Source organism: Trachemys scripta, chromosome 13 (genome assembly GCF_013100865.1).
Source record: "Trachemys scripta elegans isolate TJP31775 chromosome 13, CAS_Tse_1.0, whole genome shotgun sequence".
Lineage (NCBI taxonomy): Eukaryota > Metazoa > Chordata > Testudines > Emydidae > Trachemys > Trachemys scripta.
The window spans coordinates 20760793-20787054 of NC_048310.1; the positions used below are offsets into that span (position 1 = coordinate 20760793).

At 38.7% G+C, this 26262-nt stretch overlaps 1 protein-coding gene across 1 annotated transcript in view; it reads left to right on the forward strand.

The window, feature by feature from the left end:
• Positions 1-26262, forward strand: part of PEPD (peptidase D) — a 210261-nt gene that overhangs the window by 109464 nt on the left and 74535 nt on the right. The window contains exon 10 of the mRNA XM_034788453.1: positions 18458-18526. Within this exon, the coding sequence (XP_034644344.1) occupies positions 18458-18526 (69 nt within the window). The remainder of the gene's footprint in view (positions 1-18457; positions 18527-26262) is intronic.

Sequence of the window (26262 nt, forward strand, 5' to 3'; positions counted from 1 at the left end):
AAAGTGTATAACTGATCCTACATTTGCATTAAAAACTGCTTCTGGAAGCCATTGCAAAGAATTATTACATATTTGAATCACCTTGGTGCCTCTAAGTGATGTAAGGCTGAATTGTGCATCCATATAAAATGTGTTCTTATAGTTATACTGTTTTAAAAATGGATCTTTACTAAACCATCTTTGCTGTGTTATTTGCTATACTTGGAATGGGAAATGTCTCAAATACTGTGCTTAATGTAACATCCAGCAATCTATATAGTGCCAATCACTGTAGTGTCTTTGTGCAGCTTAAGTAAATGCTCACTTACTGGTGCCTGCTGTATAAAATGTGTCAAATACAAGGTTTAGATTAGAGGCATTATTGTATTTGGAGATCATTCCTATATTTTACATATAAGCAAATTTTCTTCTAAATACTTTTCTAAGTATAGAGATTAGAATTAAGATTACTTTGTTAAATTGCTAGTATAGACCAAGCCTATGTTGGTATAACGATGTCACTCAGGGACGTGGAAAATCCACACCCCTAAGCAACGTATTTATACCAACCTAACTCCCGGTTTAGACAGTACTATGTCAGTGGGAGGGCTTCTCCTGCAGGGATGCTGTAACAGTTTTTATAGTGGGGATGCTGAGAGCCATTTAACCAAACTGTAAACCCAGCATATGATTGAACCCACTTCAAGCTAGGGGGTGCAGCAGCACCCCCAGCACCTCTAGTTCCAGTACATATGTTCTCCCGTTGACATAGCTATCTCCTCTTTGGGAGGAGGAGTACCTACACCAATGACGGGCTTCTCCCTTCGACATATCTATTGCCTCTTGGGGAGGTGGAGTATCTACGCTGACAGGAGGGCTTCATAGATAGCACCTTCGCTGAAATGCTACAGCGGCACAGCTGCATCATTGTAGCTACACTGCTACAGCATTTTAAGTGTACACAAGGCCCAGAGTTATGCCTTTAGCTTTCATAGAATCATATGAATGTTGGGCTGAAAGGGACCTCAAGAGGTCATTTTGCTCTGAGCAGGACCAAGTATACTTAGACCATTCCTGAGAGGTTTGTCTGTTCCAGTGCTTAACTATCCTTATAGTTCAAACTTTGATTTCCTCTGGACTCTCTCCAATTTGTCCAATTCTTTCTTAGTGCATGGCTCTCAGAACTGGACATAGTACACTAACTGAGACTCACCAGAGCCCAGTAGAGCAAGAGGATTGTGCCCAGATGAAACTCCTGTTAATACACCCCTGAATATTAGCCTTTCGTATGTGATCTTTTCCTATTATGAACAACATCTTTCTTTGGCAGCAGTATATCCTTTCAGAGGGGGTGAGGGTTTTGCTATGCTATGTCTGTATGTGTCAGTGTTTTTTCCAATTTTCAAGCATAATTTATCTAATTTCTCTTGCTTTTTATAATGCACTCATCTTTGAAATGTCTGAACAACCTTTGCTTTTGCAAAGGAAAGTGCCAAAATAACAAAATAACAAATATCTGAAAATTAAAAGTAAAGTGGAGAAGATACAGTAGCTTAAAAATTGTAGTGATACAAAAATACAGCAATTACCCTGCAAGTTTTTATAACGTGCTGTTTTGTTAAGTAGCTCACAAAGTTAAAATGCCCATATATCCCTTGTTCATTGCTCTCAGCTATACCCAGTACAGGAAGGTAATGGTTGTGTGTCTTGACTTTGAATAGGAGTCAAGTGCTACAGTGAATATGCATCCTTTCACGTTGATAATTAAAACAAACCATGTTATTTTCCCTTATAATTCAGTTGGTTCTCCAGCTTGTTTTTTTTTAACTATAAAGTATTCTTTTATGTTCATTGTGAAAATAATATATGCCACTGACTCAAAAATAAGAGGAAGGTGCTAAGGTTAGACTTAATTATAGACATAGGACCAAATTCTCTGCTGATGTAAATAGGCGTGCGCAGTTCTACACCCAAAAGGAAAGTGGCCCTTCATTTCTCATTGGTATGCAAGCACTGGTAGAACTGAAGTGACTCAGCTTAACAGCCTTTCCTGGAAGGTTTTGAGCTGCCCACTTCTCTGCAGTGGATCTTGAATAAAAATAGCTTCTGTACCAGGCATATTTTAGGGAAATATATTATGTCAGCACATTCCTTACTTTTACAGAATTTAAGAGTTTTATTTGAAAATGTATTTTTACTGAAGGATTTTAGAAAAATGATCAGTGAGGAAATATGGACTTTTGCACTTCCTACAGGACTTTGCAAAATCATTTTAACTGGTATCCCTATACTTTTTTTAGCCATAAAAAAAGAAAAGCTACTGAAGCTCTGTCGACTGACCAACAGATATTTCTCAGCATTTCTGTATAGCTGAGTCTTAGGATAAAATATTAAATTAGTTTGTAATAAAGGTTCATGCAGTATCCATATACAGCAGTGCAGGGGACAGCACAGTCACTGACAGGCTAGAAGGTTGGGGAACCAAGTCCCATACTAATGCTGTGTGGGGTTTTTTTTTAATGTATGTAGTACTAATATTGCAGTGCATAGTAGAAATCTGATTTTCTTTTGAGAAATGCCATTCTTCACAGGCGATATTAAAATGAGGTCCCTTCAGTCATCCAACTGTAAACTGGCGGTCACTTGGCAGTTTTTGTAGAATCTTTAATAAAGCCAGGATGCCCTTGCTAACATTCTTTCCGAAAACTTGGGCCTAAAATTCAAAACTGTACATGGGCTGTTGCTGAGCTCAACAAGTCTCTACTATTTACTACACAGTCACAACACTACCATTTGTAAAGCATTTTGGGATATCTTCAAAATAAGACATTTCATGCAACCAAAGTCAATTCTACTCTGGATTCTCCATTTAAACAGGTGTGTGTGGGTGTGGGTGTGTGCGTGGGTGTACGTATACATATTCTTATGTACAGGTGGAGGTGCATTCATGTGCATCCTGTCCCTTAAGAGCAGGCACCACCATCTGGCCATTTACTGGGATTCATCCCTTCAAGGTATGGTAAATCAGTTACCCCAGAGAAACTGTCTAGAGATCATGTGACCAAGAGTGACTCTGGGAGGGCAATATAAATGGCAGCCTTTCCTCTGTAGGTAGGAAGACTTGGATAAGCTAAGTGCTCTTTGTGAGATGGCCCTTGGAGGAAGCCCCAGAGTGTAGCACAGGTACAGCTGTGGGATTGGAGGAAAAGGACAGTATTGAATAGAGAAGGATTGTAGGGTGGAGTGAGTGATGGCAAAACCAGAATTTAGGAAAAGGCTTAGAGATTTTTGGAACAGACTGATATGATGAGAAGGTATCCTGAGGGAAATGTTTAGAATGGGATAAGAGGGTCTGCTATGTAACTGTTGAAAACGTTTTGGGATGTTGAACCAGATCCTAGGAAGTTTGGTTATGTTGAGACTTTAAGCCAGAATGACCCTATTTTGAAACTTTAGTAGTTTTGTGGGAAGTGGGAGATAGGAACTGAGACACAGTTGCACTGAACTCCTGGTTGGAGGTCAGATAACCCTATTACAAGGTATGTTTGTTTTTTCATGTTTTATCCCTTATGCTATTTTTTTCAGTAAGAATCAGAAGACATTTTTAAGTTTAGTTTATTTAGCTTCAAGGAAAACAAAAGCAGACAGTTGTTGTCTTTATGCTGCAGTGTGATATTTCATTCTCTGCAGCTTATATCAAAAATACATTTAAAAAATTATTATTCAGACAACCATATGAAATACTGTTTTCTGACTGTGACTGAGCCTAGAAGGGGCCATGCTGATCCCTTTGCAGATTGGGGGATGTAGGAGGAATTTCAAATTTAAACAAATACAATGTTCTGCAGGAAAAAGTACTATATATAATCTATTAATGCCAGGACCTGAGTATTCAACACAGCAAAAGCAATTACAAAGTAGATAGGCCTTAATGTTTCTCATTTGATGGAAAGATTTTAAATATAATGCATTACTCACTAAAAATCTCTACCAGCCTATTGAATTGTTTTTCATAATTCCAAATAATCCAAAACTATCAAAACAGGTAAAGAGGAGATGTAAAATTAATGTATAATTATTTAAATAATTATGAATTAGTTAAATCCTCCCCAAGGTAAAAATGAATATTATTCCAAAATAGCCTCGAGCTTTCAGCCTTTGTTTTACTTTCTGTTGGGGAAAAGGCCCTTTTTGGAACTGATCACGTTTAGTTAAATATTGTGCTAGTAAGTCTAATCACTACAGCACCCAGTACTTCCTGACAAAAGGTTGAAAGAGCAACAATATAATCTTTATAGTATATTTTCTTCCAGAAAGACCAGGTGCATGCTCCAACATAACCAACATTGCCCTGTGTGAATACCCTGTGTCAAGCCCCACATTCACACTAAGATGGCCCTTTTTGCACCATGCAAAAGAAAAAGGCTATCCAGCTGCTCTTTTCCATAATAAAGAGAAAAGGTCCTTCAACCAAATTTTAATCCCTCCCCTTCTCATGCAAGCATTTCAAGCCACTATCTGCACTAGGTAGTTGAATTCCCTATACTAACCCTCCATCGCATACCACGCTCCAAGCTTCCTGAACTTATTCAGTTTGCTAGCTGGTCCTTGGATACTCCACTGGACTCCAGCAAATGTTCAAGATGAGTCTGTGTCACCTTTCTTGCACATTGTGTTGCTCTCTCTGCTCCCATACCCAATGGTGGAACCAAATGTTGGATTTGCTACAGACTTTGAGCTAACAGAGCTGGGTCTTCTAGCTCAGGCAGAAGAGGCTTGCGCTTTTTCAGTCCAGAAGTCCTAGGTTCCGTCCCCCGGCTGACAGCCAATGAAGGAGCGTTGTCATACACGCTCATAGCCAAGAACACCAGACCTTCTGGCTGCTGAGAATTTAAAAAATCCACTCTATTCCAGTTTTGCATTATGGGAGGCAGTGGAGAATGTCTTCCTAACTCCTCAAAAATGATTACCCCAAACCTTCAGCCAGAATCACAGAATCGGGCACCAAACATAACACAACCACGGGAAGGTCAGGACAGCAGCTGTTGCCAGGGGGGGAGGGGGAAAGGGTCACTGATAATGCCCAGTCAATTGCAAGCTGAGAATGTGGGACAAAGAAGGGTGAAGCAACTTTATGGCACTCCCTTCATAATGAGGGTCACAGGCATGCCGAAGGGAAGGTGAGGAAGCTTTCCTCCCTACCTTACCTTCCACTCTGACCACACCCAGCAGAAAGAGGTGTTGATAGAAGAGATTTTCCCTTATTCCTGCCTAGCCAGCTCATAATAAAGATTTATTATTTTTCATATGGCAAATTGATTGTGGCACAACAAGTGCTTCCGATAGTACTAACATACATTTTGAAGTAAGAACTGCTGTAGAGTGAGAATTTGTTAGTAGACATCTCAGCATATACTGGCATCAGCTTTCCCCTGTAAACCATGTGGCAATAGTCAAGTGAGTTTACAAGCAATAAATTAAGTGAAGGATCTTTTATATGCAAACCATGGTATCTATACTACTATTATAAACCCACAGCTGGCCCATGCCAGCTGACTTGGGCTCACAGGTCTTAGGCTAAGGGGCTGTTTAATTGCAGTATAGACATATGAGCTTGGGTTGCAGCACAAGCTTTAGGACCCTCCCATCTCGCAGGGTCCTAGAGCCTGGGCTCCAGCCCAAGCGTCTACACCACAATTAAACAACCCCTTAGTCCAAGACCTGCGTGCCCAAGTCAGCTGGCATAAGCCAGCTGCAGGTTTATAATTGCAGTTTAGACATACCCACAGTGTTGGATTGTTGTTGTTTTTTAACCTCCCAATTGCCTTAGATTGGGAAAAGTATCTGCAGTATTCAGGATAATTTTCTAACTAGATGAATTCTGAAGACAGAGAGGTCACCTTATCTAAGTACCACCAGTGTTGCCCCAGTTTAGGAAGCTCTAGGAAAATCCCATTTTAATAATAGGTATAAATGCATTTATCCCTATTTTCTTATATTTATTGCCAGTTATATCTAATTCCCTTTTATGGTTTTTAATAGGGATTTACGAGGATTCATTTGTATTTTAGGTTTAGAGATAATTAAGTACTTCGTTGCTGGAAAGAAGAAATGTAGAGAGAATTGGCTCAAACCTAAAACAAGATTCGTGTACTAGTGCATATATTAAACTTCCTTTTATTTGGTTCTCACCCCAATAGGAATGATTACTGAGTCGTAAAGAAAGAAAATGTATTGCATTACATCTATTAAAGCATGTTTTATATGTAACAGTAATTAAAATATAATTGAAATCATGAGTTCTTCTAATTATTGGCTTTACATAATGCATATTTAAAGAGTGAGCATCTATAAATGTGTCCTTTATATATATTCAGAAATGGTTTGCTGGCAGCATTTTAATTAAAGATGGATTAGTTAAAATGCTGTTTAATCATTCTGTCATCAAAGGATTTAGACCTCATTAATTAGCTGTTGATAAATAGGTTTAAACTACAAAATTTAATTTAAAATATGCCAGTTGAGATCTAGAATTATTAGAGAAGAAATGGAGCAATGAGTCTTAGAAAATCTTATGCCATCTCTTCATATAATATTGGATTAAGTGTGAAATTATTAGACCATGATAGTACTTGCAATTTTGTATCACTGTTAATGCTTGTAACACAGTGGCTTTTACAGTTGGTTAAGAAGTCAAAATGAGATCCTTATTGTTGACCACTCTTTTCATAGTACAAAGACTACTGTGCTATGTATTCTAAGTACAGTATTTATTTTGCGAAAGACTGAAAACTCTAAGGCTCATATGCCCAAGGAAAATGACCCATTACTGAAAATGGTTGTCAGCAGGGGTGTGTTCCCCTAGAGTAGATTAGCCAAAACCATTTTCAAAGTAGTTCCAGAAGCCGAGCGAGATAATGTGGTGGAATTTGGTATTGATCACTCTTCTGTAATGGCAAACACTTCTTAATCTCATTTATACTGACAGTTACAATGTTTTCAATAACAGTAGAAGGGGGGTTACCAATGAGGATAACCATTGACAATGGTTATCTTCACTGGATGACTTTCCATGAACAGGCAGTGCTTCAAAGGGGTCTGTCCTCCCCTCACTGTGCCACAATCTCACTGAGCTGAAACTGAAGTCCAGCTGAGTTTTCCAGCTTTCCCGTTAGAAACCTGTCCCTCAAACTGAAACCTCCAAGGAAATTTGGAAGGTTTGTTGTTTTTGAAGTGAAACTGTTACAGATTGCAGTAAGAATCTGACACTTCCTCTGTGATTCATTAAGCACAGAACATGAGGTGATTGTTTATAGAACTGTTTTTAAACAAAATGCTATCAAATAAGAGGTTTCACTTTCTTCCTGTTTTACATACGTCATTTCCAGATCCATGTTATGTTTTTAGAAACACAGGACTCTCACAGCATATGTTCTCTTCCAGATTCAGAGTCTAACATGATAGTTGTAATAATGGATCTTTGGTCCAAGGCTTCACAAATTCTATATGAATGGAAAATAACAATGTACTGAGTAGCAATGAGATATTGTAAAAAGAACAGGAGTACTTGTGGCACCTTAGAGACTAACAAATTTATTTGAGCATAAGCTTTCGTAGGCTACAGCCCACTTCTTCAGATGCATAGAATGGAACATATATTGAGGAGATATATACACATACAGAGAGCATGAAAAGGTGGGAGTTGTCTTACCAACTCTGAGAGGCCAATTAAGTAAGAGAAAAAACGTTTGATAATCAAGATAGCCCAGTACAGACAGTTTGATAAGAAGTGTGAGAATACTTACATGGGGAGATAGATTCAATGTTTGTAATGGCTCAGCCATTCCCAGTCTCTATTCAAGCCTCAGCTGATTGTATCTAGTTTGCATATCAATTCGAGTTCAGCAGTTTCTCGTTGGAGTCTGTTTTGGAGTCTGTTGCAAAATTGCCACCTTCCAGTCTGTTATTGAGTGACCAGACAGGTTAAAGTGTTCTCCTACTGGTTTTTGAATGTTATGATTCCTGGTGTCAGATTTGTGTCCATTTAATCTTTTGCGTAGAGACTGTCCGGTTTGGCCAACGTACATGGCAGAGGGGCATTGCTGGCACATGATGGCATATATCACATTGGTAGATGTGCAGGTGAATGAGCCCCTGATGGCATGGCTGATGTGATTAGGTCCTATGATGATGTCACTTGAATAGATATGTGGACAGAGTTGGCATTGGGCTTTGTTGCAAGGATAGGTTCCGGGATCAGTGTTTTTGTTCAGTGGTGTATGATTGCTGGTGAGATATTGTGGTGCTGTTCGATAGGTAGGTCAGCTTCAGGTGTGCAGGCAAGACAGCAGCTGCTATAGAATCCTTGAGCACTATGCAACCCGCACAGGAAATGAAGAGGACGTATTCTCCCACCCCAGACCTTTTTATTATAATAATGTTTCTGAAGAAGAACAAGTACCATGTGAGGTTATACTTTTCACACTCATTGTTTGCATTTCCAGGCTTTCACATACATAGTAAATGCTTAAGCTGAATCTCCATGAAAATGAATATTTGTCTAATATTGATAGTTGGGTGAAGGAAGTTTTCACAAAATTTATAATTCTATGAAACCTGCAGTACTTGGAGGAAAGTTAGAGAACTTCTTAAAAACCTTGGCTGTAATTGCATTTTCCCACCCCTCATACAGCTAAAAACAACAGGTTAAATTTAAACTCAAGAAGAGTTGTTAGGTTGACCTCCATCAATATAATATGGTTTTTTCATACAAAAATGTTATACATAAACTAGTTGGAAGAAATAGTCAGTGAAATTAAAAGAAAGAAACCGTCATGTCCACCGGGCTCAAACAGTGAGCTCAAGGCTGATGAAAGAACAAGTAACCTTAGTACTAACTGTATTCTGAAGAGCGAAGCTTTATCCTATAGCTCCATGGCAAATATACCCAACAATTTTGTGAATGAAGCAATACTATTTCAATGTCCTGCATGATATCAGAAATTGCTCAGAACACAACGTACCACCCTATCAGCAAGAGGACTATACATAACAGCTTTACTTTATTATTATCAAACAAACAAAAAAGTTAACTAGAAAATTTAAGTATAATCTGTCAAAATGCAATTAGCAAAAAATGGGATCTCTTTATCTCCCTCTTCTCACCCAAAATTTATTCATGCCTTTTGTGTTCCAAAATACCATTGGGAAATCCAGGAAGATGAGTAGTTTAATCAAAAAAGATCAAAGAAATATCAGCTAATGTCATCTCATCTATTCAGTTGTTCTTAATATAAGACAGACAATTTATAATTCCCAATTATCCCATTAATATGCTAATTACCCTTCACCTAAGTAACTCCATTCTTAAACGAAGAATATCATTTTCCTTCAATCATCGCAAATCATACATGACATTTGTGACAGTTCTGGATTTTGTATTATTTATGGACTTTCTGCTTGTTTTTTATTTCCAGGTGGTATTAATCCCTGGTGAAACAGATGTCATGTTATGCTTAGCTCCCTTGTGAACTTAAAAGCCCACAATCCTATTGTCTTGTATTCTGTTTTGCACCTGTCAGGCATTGTCATTCATAAATTACTTTTTTCTTAATCTTTTTGGTAATTTCATTTTTTGTTCCCGTCCTGAACTCTGGATGGGTATCCAATTGTTCTGGGGATAGAGTGCAAGAAAGGTGGCACAACTTCTTGGGAAACCAACAGGACACAATATTTGGAAGTAAAGCAGATGCTGTACGGAAATCTGTGCTGTAGAGTCATTTTGTTTCTTACTCTTGAAATTCACATCTTCAGTGCTATTATAGTCCTCCTTTGGAATGTATGTTCTCTTTATGGTTCATTTGACATGCAACCAGTTATATTTCATGCCTACTTACTAAGGTTCTAATTTTGGCACCTTTACTCAACTCAAGCATCCCCTTACACCTCAAACAGCCCCACTGAAATCAAGAATCAGTCCCTGAGTTTGGCCAGTCCTTTTTTCTGCAAGTTTTCCAGGACATTAAAACATAGTCTGAGGAACAATCTCTTACCTTATTTTTAGTGCCAGTCAAGAAAAAAAACTCAAAAGTGAGCGTGAAATTTAGAAATTTGTGCATGCACAAACACCACCCCACTCAGGTCTTAAATTTATAAGAAGCTTTTTCATTAGAGGAAGTTCAACTTGCAAGTGACTGGATTTTAGAAATTAATCTGTAGTAATGTAAATAAAGTAAAGCTGTTATGTATAGTCCTCTTGCTGATAGGGTGGTAAGTTGTGTTCTGAGCAATTTCTGATATCATGCAGGACATTGAAATAGTATTGCTTCATTCACAAAATTGTTGGGTATATTTGCCATGGAGCTATAGGATAAAGCTTCGCTCTTCAGAATACAGTTAGTACTAAGGTTACTTGTTCTTTCATCAGCCTTGAGCTCACTGTTTGAGCCCGGTGGACATGACGGTTTCTTTCTTTTAATTTCACTGACTATTTCTTCCAACTAGTTTACGTATAACATTTTTGTATGAAAAAACTTCTGCGCACATAGTGTACAAAACTGAAAATGTACACCAGTGTATTAAAAGTTAAATGAGACTGAGTTCAGTCAACTAAATCTGAGTAGCTAGTTAGCTCCAGATAACCAATAAGGTCCCCATCTTAACCTGGACAATTAAGAAAATTGCTCTTCACTTATGAAGCTTTTTATGCTGTTTATGCTAATATCTCAGGATAGAGAATGAAGTACTGTTCAAAAAAGTGTATGCACTCATTGATACTGATTATCTGCCAGACTTTAACTGGTGCTTTCATTTTTGTGTCTGCAATTCTGCATATTTATGGTGGTGAGTGCCTTAAAAATACTTTAGATACGATAGATAAATTGCACGCACTGGTAACTGTGGATGCAAAATTATAGACTATTTAGGCTTCTGTAAGCACCTTATCTGTGGGAGCAATCAGGTAGGTAAATGTCTAAAAGATCAAAATTGTGGCTGCCAATTGCAGCACAAAAAAGGGAGACCAGTTTTGGAAAATCTGGCCGTGTGTGTTAGTTATACCATACAAAAGGTAAGGGTGCTTCATATTAATCCTTTGCAATTCAAGAATATTTCAGTGCACAGCTTCCACACTCCACCCATAAAACTGCCAACTCCACCCATAAGCATTTATTCTGAATTCTGTACAGAACTCACATTAGTTGTTTCTCTTTCCACTCTTTAGTTCAAAACCACCTGCTTGCATTTCAAAGGGAGTCTCAAGAGGATCTGTTCAAACAGCTATAGTTTTGAAATGTGAAAAGGTTTTTTTATTAAGTGGCAATTTCCTCAAAGGTACACTGATTAATAATTGCATATCTGAAAGTCTTAAACCACACAGTGATAACTCATGTAACTATTTTAAGGTAAATATTTGGTTTTGGTACAAATATTTTAATGATGTATTAACCCCATGAGTATCTTCCTGGACCATTCAACATATGTCAGGGATCAGCAACGTTTGGCACGTGGCTTGCCAGGGAAAGCACCCTGGCAGGCCGGGCCAGTTTATTTACCTGCTGACGCGGGAGGTTCGGGCAATCGCGGCCCCCACTTGCCATGGTTCACTGTCCCGGGTCATTGAGGGCGGCGAGCAGCAGCGCGGGCGAGGGATGTGCTGGCCGCAGCTTCCCGCCGCCCCCATTGGCCCAGGACGGTGAACCGCGGCCAGTGGGGGCCGCGATCGGCCGAACCTGCCGCGTCAGCAGGTAAATAAACTGGTCCGGCCCGCCAGGGTGCTTACCCTGGCGAGCCGCATGCCAAACGTTGTTGACCCCTGTATTATGTGTTCTACAAAAAAGGGCATTTTTATGCCTGCTACACCATACTGCTACATCATCTAAAAATGAATTCCTAAACTACCGCTGAGCAAGAGGTTTTGTTGAAATGACTCCAGAATCTGGAAGCAGCAAACCAGATTGTTCTATGTTCTATTCCATCCTTCCAGGGAGCTCTTGGAGGGAATGTTGAGTAGCTGGTTATTCACCCCAAGGTCACACTCGTACTCTGGTGCCTCTCCTGTCCAGGAGACACTGTAAGGTTCTTTGGACCATAGTGCCATGAGAAGGCTGATGACACTCTGCTTCATCTTGTTTTTTAAAGATGTGGATGATGCCATTTCTTTGTTCTCTGAGTGCCTGATTAAGACAGAGAACTGTGGGTTGGATGATTTAGTTTGGGATTGGTCCAGCTTTGAGCAGGGGGTTGGACTAGATGATCTCCTGAAGTCCCTTCTAACCCTGATATTCTATGATTCTAAGATGTAGAGTGAAATCCTGGCCCCACTAAAATTTATGGGATTTTTGCCCTAACTTCAATGGGGACAGGATTTCACTCTCAGACTTGCAGCACTATTCTCCAGATTTGGTTCACCTGATGATTTGTTCACGTTTTTGGCCACACACCAGGAAGTTGTTTTGATTTCTTTAAATCTTTGCCTTCTACCAGCCTCTAAGGGCTGTATGCATCTGGCATACAGGATGGGGGGAAAGGAGAGGGGCAGAAGGCTGGCAGCTAAGACTCCTCTCCCTTCTCTGAGTGACCACCCACTCCAGAGTGTCAGATCTATAGCAGATACTAAAGGCTGAAAACCTGAGGGTAGAAAGGGATATTTTGGAGGGTGAATAGCAGAGGGAAGAAGAAATATGGACAAAGAGGCTCAGTTAGTACTCATTTAAAGTAGCTGACAATTTAATTTCGGCGGGGAAGTGTGTGTGTTGGGGGTGGATTGTGTGGGGGTTCTGTTTCGCTTATTTTGTACTTTTCCTTCCGAATAGAGAAAAGAATCTGGAGGGTAGGAAGGATTTGGGTCCAGGAGGAAAATGTCAGGCTTTTTAATTTCATGTACAAAACTGAAGAACTAAAACAAGGTTTAAGTTCATAATTTAAAGTTAAGCATGTTTGTAAGCATTTGCATGATTGCAAAGGGAAAGTTGAGTACTCTTCCCTTTATCTCCCAAGTCCTAAAAAGGAGTACATGTTGAGGGCCATAACTCCAATTGTTCATGTCAAAATGGGGAAGAGAGAGGAAAATGTTTGGATATGTTGATATTGCCTGAAAAACCCATGGGAGTTGTCCATTGTACATAGCACAGAAGGTTGCGATAACATACCACTTGGAAGCTAAAAAGAAGTAGAAATGAAAGAAATATGTGTGCATTGCAGTGCAGGATCTGTGTATTTACTGAAGAATCTCACTTAAGCCAATGCAGCATCATTGGTTTCTTTCATTTTGGATGAAAATTTTTCTCTGTACTTACCCAAGTGTGTTAACTCAATTGCAGCATTAAATAAACTATCTTGATGACTGAATCAGACTTTGGCTCTGTGGAAGTCAAGCATAAGAAGCACTGTCATGTATCTGTCACAATAATAGAAATTGGAGTTAAATTCTTGATAGAAAAAGTAACAAAGGGCTCTACTTTCTGCACTGTCCCCCTATATTTTTTCTCTCTTCCATTCTATTTCACTTGATATAATTATAGTTGGTACCGATTTTTAGACTAGACTCAAAAGATTTTATTTGTTTGATGTGATTTAGAAGTAGAAGTATTAGTTTCTTGGTCCAAAAATATCTAGTCTCAAAAGAGACTAGTTGAGATGTATAGCATACTGCTCTCTTCTACACATCCATTATCTGTTAAAAAGAACACCTTTGACAGGAATCATAAATAACATATTCTTTGTTCAGCTCACCCAACGTTCACTTCTTTCTGGGAAATAAATACTACACGTTACTGAATGTATGGGGATAGGTCGTATATTACAAAGAGGAAGGTGTCAAAAGAAGAGAAAAGTGAAAAAAGTAGTTAATGAATATTGATAATACTCCTGGATTTTGCTCCTTTATTCCATGCATGCAAGCTATTAAGTGAAGCTATGCTAAAATTAAACTCGTACCTTATTTGGTTTCCTTTTTCCTGGTCAAGCGATCCCATTAGAATTGCCAGCGTGTAAGATACTGCATTAGAAACCCACCTAAGGATTGCCATAAAAACACAAACACAGCAAGTATAAAATATGCTAAGAGAAATTCTAGTCAATTGTTGACAGAAAAGATAATCCAAAGTAGATTTTACATTAAAATAGTTTGAAAAACCCTTAAAAAATCAGGTGGGTTTTTTTATTTTCTTACAATAAAATAAGGTGGTTTAACTTTACTTGTATGCAATAACCACTTAAGATACTGAAAATACCAGTATGTGCTTGTGGAAACTGAGGGAGTTGTGTATTATTTTTTATAAATATCAGATGCTACTCAAGTTATCTGTTTGATATTAACCTATCTGAATGCCAGGAATTAAATCAAACAAGGCTGTTAAGAGAAAAGCCAACAGGAAATGAAACAATGGCTAAGATAAGAGTCCTGAAGAAAATAATGGAAAAGCTTTTTATTGGAAAACTCCCCCTAAGGCACTATTCACCCTGTAGCTGTGACAGTGCTTCTCTGTTGTTTCCAGTGGCTCAAAACCCAACGTTTCTGGGAGGTAAATTTTCTTGTCCCTTAAATTAGCATTGTCAATAAAGTAATCAAGAATAGACATAGCTGTGGGAATAAGAGGACCTGATGCTTCAGATTTAAGAAAGAGTAAGCTCATACTTTAGATTTTCTTTAGCTGTAATAAAATAGGGGCTAACGTTTGCCCTTTTTAAAATCAGTGACAGAGAGGTCGGTTTTTAAAGTTATCCTTAAACTCCAGAAGACACGCTTTCAGTCAGTTATAATAATTTTTAAAAGCTGAATTTTGAATGAAAACTACCTGATGGTATTTGCCCTTTTAAAAAATAAATTGTAATTTCAAAGCAGTAAAAAGAACATACAAGTTCAAACAGAACTATGTGGATAAACAGGGTAACATCTGATGTAAATAGACCAATGACTGATCTGTATACACCATGAAGATATATAGTGGGCAGGGTGACAAAAAATACATTTACCCTAAAGGGGAAATACTGTCTATGAAACTTAAAAGGGGAGGGGGAAAAAAAGTGCCAACAGCTTGCACCTGTGATGCATGCATTAGAAATTCTTAGACAGATGATCCAGATCCAACATAAAACCATATTAAACATACATAGCAGCTGGTCAAAAAAGCGGCCAGCCTAAATGCCAGGCACAGTGTTTCCAATATAACTGCATATGGATTTCCAGATTTAGGCCTTGTTTACACTAAAGGGAAAAGTCGAGCTAAGCTACGCAATTTGAGTTACGTGCATAGCATAACCCAAATTGACGTAGTTTAGATCTACTTACTGTGGGATCCACACTACGCGATGTTGACGGGAGCCGCTCTCCCGTCAACTCCCCTTACTCTTCTCGGTCAGGTGGAGTACAGGAGTCGACAGGAGAGCGATCAGTGGTCGATTTAGTGGGTCTTCACTAGACCCGCTAAATCGACTGATGATGCATTGATAGCCACAGTGTCGATCCTCCGGTAAGTGTAGACAAGCTCTAAGTCATATGTCCAACTTGCAGTATTTCGCTCCCTTAACTTTTGCATTGCACTTGGAGAATGCCATGAAGATCCATCAAATGTATTACTCAGAAAAATATATTCTGTTTCATATAACTATAAGCTGCATTATTCAATGCAAAATTCTTACAGAAACTACAGCACATGGGGTGAAATTTTGGCTCAAACTCCCATTGACTGTAATGGAGCCAGACTGATAGAGGCCACTCTTAAGATGCTGGACATACAGTTGTTAACTTGAAAAAGCCAGCATTTGCCAGCAGTAGTATCTGAAATGCTACAGTTATATCTTGTACGTGCAATAAGAAGTAACTGGAAATTCAGGTGCCACTGGTGGCAGATGTTGACTTTTTTGATGGCAACCATGTTAGCACATAATTTATAATGAATCGCGTGACTGAGAAAGTAATATACAATAATGTGAATAATTTTACTCCTGTCTCTAGTGGAAAACACATTACCCAGTAAAGATATACTATCCCTGGCTCAATCACATTAACAATGCCTTTTTAGTTTTTCTTTTTTAAAAGAAATCCATAACATGTGAAACAACCAGTGTAACCATTTTTGGAAAAAGGAAATGGAAAGTTCAGACAAAAGGTAGATTATATGTAGCATCTCTTAACTTATTTTACTACCTTTTATTGCTGAACTGGGAATGCTGCAAAAGGTAACGGTTACGTTACTGTATGAAGTTTCATAGAAGTCCCAGCTTTATGAATATGTGGTCATTTGTCACACGGAAAAATAAGCCCTGCTATCTTTATATCATCTAAGATAGAAGGAAGTTTACAGCTTTCATTATTTCATTTTTAAAGCACTTTTGAAGGTTACTGAAAGCTTCGGAGAAAAGGAAATATTTCACTCAGTCACTTAAATACTATGTAGGGGTTTATAAAAATAACACTGAAAGCTACTTAAATAAGCATTACTATACATACATACAAATATAAGATGGAACTGGGCAAAATGTTTGGATGCATGTTCACAATGCATGTAATAATAGACTTCTATATGCAAATGTGTTATGGAGACAGAAACCTAGAATTTGCAAATGGAAAGAAACATAGGTCCATAAAGTGAAGTGATAGTGGAAACTGAATGTGTGAGACTGCCAAATGGAAGATTGATAGCATCCAGTTGCGAAAGTTAGTAGGGCTCTTGTTATCCCATCTCTTAATTTCAGAGTATCTCCCAGACTCCTGTATTGTTATCCTCTTCTTCTGACTTTCTCTTTGCACACTTCTAAATTTCCAGAGAGATCCAAAACTAGTAAATTCATTGTAATTAGAGATGAGGAAAAATCCTATAAAATCCATCTCCCTGAAAAGTCAGGATTTAGTCCTTAGAGATATGGTTCTGTTTTCATTTCCTTTGTGTGCATAATTTCGGGGGGGGGTTGGTGTGTATCTCTTCAATTCATTATCCCTTTGGGAAGTTTTGAAATATATTTTGACTCTATGGTTGTTTAAGTAATACTCTTAATGTCCTCCAAAGAATGAACATTGTATTCCGTGGACTGCTATTACAAAAGGACAAAATCATAACATCTCTGAAGTTTGAATGACACCATTATCACTCTGTGTTAATGAAATGATTTTGGTATTACAACAAATGAGTTTTCTGAATCCATTCAATATTAAAGGGAATTGGATTGTAATTAGAGCATATTTCACAAAGAATAAAGGGGTCCGTGATATGTGCTTAGCTCTTATAGCACCTAATCCTGTAGTGATTGTGCTGTGGGCACATCTGCCCTCATATGCAAAGGACTTTTATAGCGCAAAATTTGTGGAGATGAAAATTCTTTTGTGCTTTCAAGGCTAAATAGCTCCCCCAGGAGGACAGTGCTGCAAAGAGAATAAACTTCCAGAATGCATTATTTTATATATATAAAGCAAGCACTTTTGTAATATTTCCTTATCTGGCTCTTATTTACTATAGTATAGTCTTGGTGTTGAGATCCAGATCTTTATTTTATTGCTCACATTTGAATGGTAAGATAACTGAGGTATTTAAGCACCTTAAGTGAAAATAAGTAGTTTCATGTTTTCAGTGTGTAATAGAACACACACTTTTTTCCTGTTACGCTTACTGTGGATTGTAGTACTGTACTAGTAAAATGTGCCGGATTGTGGGAGAATAGTCTTTTTATCTAGAGAACAGGTGCAGCATGGGCAGCTATCCGGCAGGTTCCCACGCACACTGCTAGTTTACATCAACCTGCACTAGCGGGGACCACCTGTAGGTGTCAGAGCCAATTCAGTGGTGTGCAAACCTGAAACTCTAAAATTTCGAAAAGGCTTGGGCTAGCCTTGGATCATCTTTCCCAATGGGACCCCTCAGTCCACTCCAGAAAAGACTCCTTTACCTTTGTTTAGGTAGGCCTCTGTTGGTGGAGAGAGCCAGCCTATCTGGGGAGTTGCGTTTCCTTTTTGAAAAATATTAAGGTAGGGGTTTTGCAACAAATGTGGATTGTATTTGTAGTTGGTGTTTCAGATATGCCAGAAGGAGGTATTTTATTCAACTCTGTAATCTTAGACCCAGGCAGTTTAACAATTGTTTTCAGCCTTTGATCCTTTAACTATTTATTAGCTAATTGGTTCTAAGGTCAGGTAAACCAGTGTATTCCAAAGTTGTTTTACTGTGCTGAGTTACTAAGGAAAGCAATTTACCATTCTTGAGAAATTAAACATGCTTCATTGCAGTTTCAGTCTTTTTCTGTTGCAAAGTTTCATACCAGGCTTGATGACAGGTACATGATGAAAAATACACAAACTGGCTGAGATGAGAGAATGTAGGTTAATTTGATTGTTAAATTGAGCAGAAATTCAGGGAGATATTTGTCAGGTAGTAGGGGGACTTGCGCACACAAGTCTCGCTTCAGTGCAATCTTGCTTGCTTTCTTGCTTTGTGTTGTTTCTGAATAAATTATTAATTACTGATTTTTTTTTTTTTTTTATTTGCAGCCTGTTTCAGCATTATTGCTATACTCGCGGTGGCATGCGACATACTTCTTACACTTGTATCTGTGGCAGGTAAGATCTTTTTGTGTACTTTTGTAATATTTATTATCAAGATCCCATTGGAAGTGTGTAAAATTATTTTTACCATATATGTTTGGAAACAAGTAAAGTGAGCTTTAAAGTTTTGTTACTGAGAAAACAACGGGGGAGATGGCTAGCACTGTGTAAACTAGATAGGTTACAGAATCTGCTGCACTCAGGAGATTACATGATTGCTAATATTGCCAGTATCACATTTATGCTCACTTCTGTGGCCAATAGGTTTTTTTAATGAAACAGCATATGAAGAAAGACTTAATATTTTCTCTTTGTAGCTTAAAAAAAAAAAAAAAAAAAAACTACTTTCTCTGAAACATTTTCTTTTTAAAAAAAAGGCTTTCATATCATTTTCAAAATTCCTGGTCTCTGAATTTATTATACACTGCAAATAAACTAATCTTTTAAGGAAATTTTGCTCCATTTCTCTTTGCTTGCTGAACATCTGCTGTTGAAATTATATTTTTGTTAATATTGCTAAAATATAATTTGTAATTCTATAAACATAAATTTTTAATATGTAGAACTAGGAGAGAAAATAGTAAATATTTTACTACAGGGATGTAAAACTCATTCTGTGAAGAGGGTTTAACTGCATTTTTCAGTGTGATCCATGGCCAGATTTTCAAAATTAGAGCCATATGGTACCTTCGGTCCACAACAGATCTCCCACTGATTATAATGAAAGGGTTGCTGTATCAAATAGTATAAAATGGCCTTTATGCTGTAAAATAAACTAAACTTTAGGTTCATAAAGTTGTTGTTGCATTCAGTATCACTTGTGGGCAAAAATGATAAAGGGCACTTTTAGGATCGCTGTTTTTTTCTGCCATTTGCAAAAAATGCTCAGTTCCTTTTTTGTAAATGCATTTACTCTCTTTGCATGTAAAATTATAGTAATTGCCTATGCAATTTTGGTACTGATTGTGCACCTAATTTGTTTGAAAACTTGCCCTTTATTCTAATTTGACTTGAGAGTTCTTGCTCTTTTCCTGGGAGGTCAACAGTTGATTTTCAGTCACTAGTCTGATGACCTTAGTCGTGGTTTCCCACTTAATAGGATGGACTTTGTAAAGGTGGTCATCTTCCTGGTGAAAAGAGCAATGAAATAAGCCAAATTTTTCAGGGCCAACATACTAGGCAGATCGAACCTGCCAGTTGAATGTTGAAGGCCTCTCACAGTCCTAGTGTGACTACCTGGAGAAAATACTGAAAATGACCAACATCAATGGCCTTGTCTTCCAGGCAATCCATGTTGCAAATGAAGAAAAAGTCCGTTAATACAAAATCAATGGCTATACATTCATAGCCAGCAATTACCATCCAAAATACTGGCTGGCAATTTATATAAAGCAGGAGATCAACTAATATGTGGCTCTACTTCATATAGCAACAAAAGAAACAACTATAATCTCCATGTGCATCGGCAAGCTAACCATCATTCATGTATATAAACCAACTGGTGCACAGTGGCCTCAACCAGCAATACAGAATGCATAGGATCCTGCTGTATTTGTGCACGACTTTAATAGTCACCACATACAATGGGGCTATGCAGCAAGCAACATTGCAGGTGAAGAACTGACACACTGCATGTTGGCAAATGATATGTTCCTCCTTTTTGATGCAGAACAGCGCATCACTTTCCTTTCTGTAAGATGGGACAGAGGATACTGCCCTGATCTGATGTTTATCTCTAAAGATGATACAGGCACACCAATACCCATACTGTGGATCATCCTTGATAACTTCCCAAACAGCCAGCACAGACCAGTACTGACCCACCCATATTGGCATTCAAATCCCAGTTCTCTACTCAAGATTGGCGCAGCTCTGGAACATCAAAAAAAAGTAGATTTGGCCATTTTCACTAGGACTGTGGACAACACACTCTCCTGTGATCCCCCTGCACCAAAGATGTTTGACTATTTTACTTCACTCCTAATCTCTATTGCAAAGAAGAACACATGCCTGGGACACAGGTCATCATACATTCCATGCTGAACTTTAGAGAGCCAAGAGCTCCTCCACAAATATGACAAATATAGAGAGACAGACACTGGAAAAGCCCTCCTGTCATCAAATGGATGCAGCAAGGGGGAAATGGTGGCATGAATGTGTAGAAGGTCTAAACTTCACACACTGGAGCAGATGCGCCTGGAACCTGCTGACATACCTGGGAGCTGCAAATCCCACATTTGCCACTAGCCTGCAGGTGAAAGCCAGTGCCATCACTGCTAAAATTTAGTGGACATCAAAACAGCCTGTGAACAAACCGTATCGGAGACAAGTCCAGCATCAACTTTGGCAGGTGATGTCCACGTGCACTCCATTGTCCCAGTGGCCTGGACACAAGTAAGAAGATCGATGCCACCATTGCAGCCACAAAATTGGGAAAAGATGGTATCTATCCTGAGTTCATATGTAACCTGGGTCCACTTGCATGGATATGGATGGTGCAACTTTTCACCAACATCCTGCAGACCAATGAAATCCCCTGTGTGTGGAGAGACGCCAAGGTCATTGTACTCTTAGAGCCTGGAAAACCTACAGATCACCTTCTAATTATAGACCAATCTCCGTCTTGAGCATTAACTACAAGGTGATGGAGCATATGATTCTGAACCAAATCGGGCCCACTGTGGACACCAACCTATCCAAGGAGCAAGTTGTTTTTTTGACTGCATAGAAGTTACTGCAACCAAAGTGATCCCTATGCTAAAGTGATCCCCTATGTGTGGATTTTCAGGCTGTTGAACACCATGTTTAGTGAACACCATGTTTCGGGTGTGCATATACATCAGAGCATAGGTGCCAACTCCGTGGGTGCTCCGGGGCTGGAGCACCCAAGGAAAAAAAATAGTGGGTGCTCAGCACCCACTGGCAGGCCCTATCAATCAGCTCCTCCTCCACCCCACCCACAGCACCTCCTGCCCACTACTGATCAGCTGTTCAGCGGTGGGCAGGAGGCGCTGTGGGGGAGGGAGAGGAGTGGGGGCAGGAAGAGGCATATCGAGGGTGGAGCACACTCAGGGGAGGGGATCCTCTTTATGAATTAAATTTAATATTAGACTTTTAACAGTAGAAGGTAATAATCATGCTTTCTCAGATATTAGGAAGCTTGTTACAAAATAGACATTTACGATATACAGCAAATAAATAGCTTGTAAAGATGACTCTTTGGGATAATTGGATTGTACAAAAATCAAACTATCAAACTGTTACTCTATTAGTGCTGAGTCGAGTAGCTTCAAGTTTTGTAGCTCTAAACATTAACGAATACTTATATAACTGAATCTGTTCTTTGAGATACAAGCCCTGTTCTAGTTTCTATAGAGAAATAGTGTTTGGAAATAAACACAAGTTTGCTGTTGAGTTAAATAAGAAGTATACAGACATGTTCAGTTAATATCTACTAAATTCTGGCTGGATTTTCAAAATAGGAATGACTTCACTAATTCATTCATGCTTTCTCCCCACCCCTTCTCAAATTACCGCTTTCCTTTCTGAAGAAATAAAGGTACCTGAAAGTTCTGAGTGCTAGTAACTAAATGGGTTTTTATTAAACAAATCACAAAAGAAAAAGAAATCAAGAGCAATCAATGCTGCAATTCAGTACAGAAATAAATAACTTTGCATGAATTTTCAGTGTAAGCACTCAAAATTGTTGCTCATCATCATCTCAGAATGGTAAATCAACATGTCAGAGACAGTTCAAAGATTTCAGAGTTTTGTAGGTAACTGAATAGGAGTAAATATTTCAGTTTACATCTTTACATACAGATTAGTCACCTTTAAAAATCAGTAAACTTGACTACTAACTATTATTATGGCTGAATGGACATTTGGGTATCAGATTGCACCTTGAAGGTCTTTAGGTAATTTCAATCAAGACTGTATCACTTCAAAAGTAATGTTAAGTGTAGATGTGCATAAATGCAATTAAATAAGAATACCAGTATTTGGTTATTGTGGCAGGATGGTCTAGGTCCAGAGGCCCTACTGGAGGCCTCTTGGCTCTGCATCAGCCTGCCTAAGAATATAGCAGAGAGAAGTCCTCCAGGCAGCCTAGAGTGGCTGCAGAAGAATGGCCAATCAGAGAGGCTCATGGAGCGACCAATTTGGGGCCAGAAGGGCCCTATGTAAGACAAGCAGCAGAGCAGAGAAGTTCAGATGCTGTGTGGAGCTCGAGGAGTGAAGACTGGCTGGCTGAAAGAGCAGCAGTACCAAGGACAGCTCACTGTGGAGAACTCACTGCAGACAGGACTGAAGTCCAGAGAAGGCTGCTGAAGACCAGATGCCTGGCTGGCAAGAAGAGCAGCAGGAGGGAGGCCAGTGCGGACAGGCTGAAGCCCAGGTGGACCGAGCACAGAACCTGGCCTGGCCAGAGAGATATCAAGGTGGGCCCCCGCTGGGTTGGTTGAAGACTGAGCCCAGGGAGGGCTGCTGAAACACCACCAACTGCGGGTACCGACATAGGCCCTGGCTGGGTGGTTGAAGAAGGCAGTGCCTCTGGGAAGAAGCTGAAGAGCTACAGCCCCATACCAGGGCCATGATAAGAACTCGTGATTGTATACTCTGGAAGGAGGGACAGTGTATGCAGCTTGGCCGGAGGGCTGAGTCGCTGAAGAGCCACCAAGAGAATTATCAGCCGGGGGCGTGCTTGTGAGAGGCGGGTGCCACCCCAATATAAGAACTAAAACCAAAAGCAGGATCACACCCAACCAACCAAAGGGGGCTGCCTGTGAGAGGCTGGTGCCACCCTGAAAAAAGACTGTGATTACAGGTATATGAGCCAGAGAAAAGGGGGCACCCATGTGAGGTGCGTGCCAACCCTGTTACAGTTATTGATAATTAAATGTGTATATTCAAATGTACCTGGCACTTACATAGCACTTTACTACTTCAAAGCACTGTGTAAACATTAACTAATTATCCTTTTCAGCACCCCTGGGAGATAAGCAAGTAGCCATTTTTGCACTGGAGAAAACTGAGAAGTTAAGTGACTTGCCCAGTGTCACACAGTGAATCAGCCAGAACTGGTACTCAGGAGCTCCTTCCTGCCAGGCCCAGTCCTTTCAGACCACAGTGTCACTCTGTCAAAGATTAAAGCAACCACCTCACAGCCACATATGCTTTTTAAAATGAACACTGCAAATAAAGAAAGGTATTCTTGTAGCCGTATTGATCCCAGGATATTAGAGAATCAAGATTGGTGAAGCAATAACTTTTATTAGACCAACTTCTGCCGGTGAATGAGACAAGGTTTTGAGCTACACACACAGGACCTGAAGAAGACTTCTATCTCAAAAGCTTATCTCTTTCACCAACAGAAGTTGGTCCAATAAAAGATATTACCTTGTCTACCTTACTTTGCTTTATAACAGTTGCCCAAAATAATGTCATAAGAAATTTAAAAACATACATTGAAATGATATATTGAGCATTTTAGTAAAAGCATCAGATATTGCAAGAATGAAAAAGCAGCATTAGAGAATCACAGCTCTGCAATCTCTCACCTGAACTTGGAAACTTCTCTAGGATATCCAAAATATTATATACTTTTATTGTATACCTTTCTTCCAATATTACTGGACAGTACTAAGCAATGGTATACACAGGGCAGAGTACCCAGATCCTGAGCTAGGAGTAGAAGAATCATGAGATTCCATCCTGAGATGGGTAAGGGCTGGAGGTTGAACACTTTAGGGGATACACTCTGAAAGGCCAGAAAGATTAAGGTGCACTACAAGAGCTCTAGTCTCTTACTTCACAGGTGTGATCAGCAGCTATTTGGCAGCTGTTACCTCAGACATGGGTGTTTCTCAGGTACTAGTTTCCTCTGTTGGTTATCTCAGCTCCCCACATCAAATGATTCTAGTTATACAAGACTAGATAAGTAAAATGGCTCTTTGTATCTGTGGGCTTTTATAAATCCTCTTGAGTCAGGTTAGTAGAGTTAATAACTCTCTCCTCTCTTTTCTTTTAATTATAATAAAAAATATTTCCAGTCTCTCTCAGATCCAGAAGTGTGAAGTAGCTGCTTAATGCTCCCTTTTGGATTAAAATTATTCTCTCTAAATCTCAGAGGAAGTAGCTTGCTGTTGTAGTTTATGGTATCTTAATTTTAATTCAGGTTTTCCTGATATACAGCTAATTGTTAGTTTCAAATTGTCTGTTGCTATAGTTTTTCCCTTTTAATTGCTGCTGTTATTACACTCTCTTTTAATTGCTGCTATTACATTCCACATCTCTTCCTTCTGCTCATTTCTCTTTTCACAGTCCTTTCTGACTGACAATATGTTCTGAACTTTTCTGACTCCTGCGGTTTGTATTCTCTCAGTGGCATGAATTTACCAAGTTATTCGGTCTTTTCCAATTCTTCAGATTAGTAACAATTTGGAAAAATTGTTAAAGGAGTTAAAATAGAGGCAAAACATCCTCTGGCAAAACTTTTAAATTTGGATGCCTAAAGATAGGCATCTAGATCCATATTAAGGTACATAAATACGTGTCATAATTTTCAGAGGTTTTGAACATCATATGAAGTCAGTAGAGTGACAAGTGCTCAGCACCTCTGAAGTTTTAGGATACTTAAATATAGATTTGTCACATACCATTTTAAAACCTTTGCTCTCTGGAAGCAAAGTAATTGTTTCTAAATTAAGGATTGTGTATACCACCAGTGACTAATACTAGCAAATCGTAGACCAGTCTGATTTAAAATCCAGACTTTATTTTTGAAAGTTGCTTTGAAGTCAGCCTAAAAGTATAGCTGCAGCCTTATATTTGAGCTTACTTCTGGCGAAATATTAGAACTTCTCCCCATGGGCTGATGTCACTTTCCTGGAGGTGATGTCCCAGATGGACAGGTTTCTGTAACTTCATTCATAGAGCACTTTTTCCTGTCTAGTTCATGGAACGCTGATGTTGATAACTTCTGAGAAGGACATGTGTCTTCTCTCTCTTGACAGAAGCAGTAGAAGATAGTGGATCATGGGCTGAATGAAAAAGAAATCCCAGAAGACTAGTGTGGGTAGATTAACACTCTAACTTGGTGCAAACTAATTGTCTGTGTAGACAAGCCCTCAGAAATGTCCTTCCAGTTGAAGGAAAATTATATTTGTTCCTATGCATTTAAATTAAAGAGAGGGTTTAAAGTATAGTAATTAATGCTCATTAATAAAGGAGTGATTTTTTTTTTTTTTTTTTTAACTATAAACCTCTACAATTAAACCATAATCTGAAATCCAGCGTTGTTGGATTTGGAATACCTGTTGCTGAAAACATTCTGCGTAATGCACATGTTTCCATAGTCGCCATAGTTTTTCAGTACATGCATTTTTGAAGACTGTTTTACATTTCATATATTATAATAAAATTATAAATGGATATTATCATGTAAAACAAATTAAGAGACTCAATATGCATAGGTGGTATGGTGCACGATACTCAAAGCTGATCCTATCACATGGTTATATGTAAACTAGTTATCTACAGATACATTATGTTAGAATCAAGCCCTGAGGCACCATGTTAAATATATATTTTTAAAACTGCTCATACAATATTAATATCTTGTTTTATCCTCACTTTTTGTAAAAATATTTTTAAATTTATATTATTGAAATAACACAGCTAAAATCATGACGAACTGTGTTGTAGGGCTTGTTTTCATGCATGTATGTTTGATAACATTGAAAACCATGCAT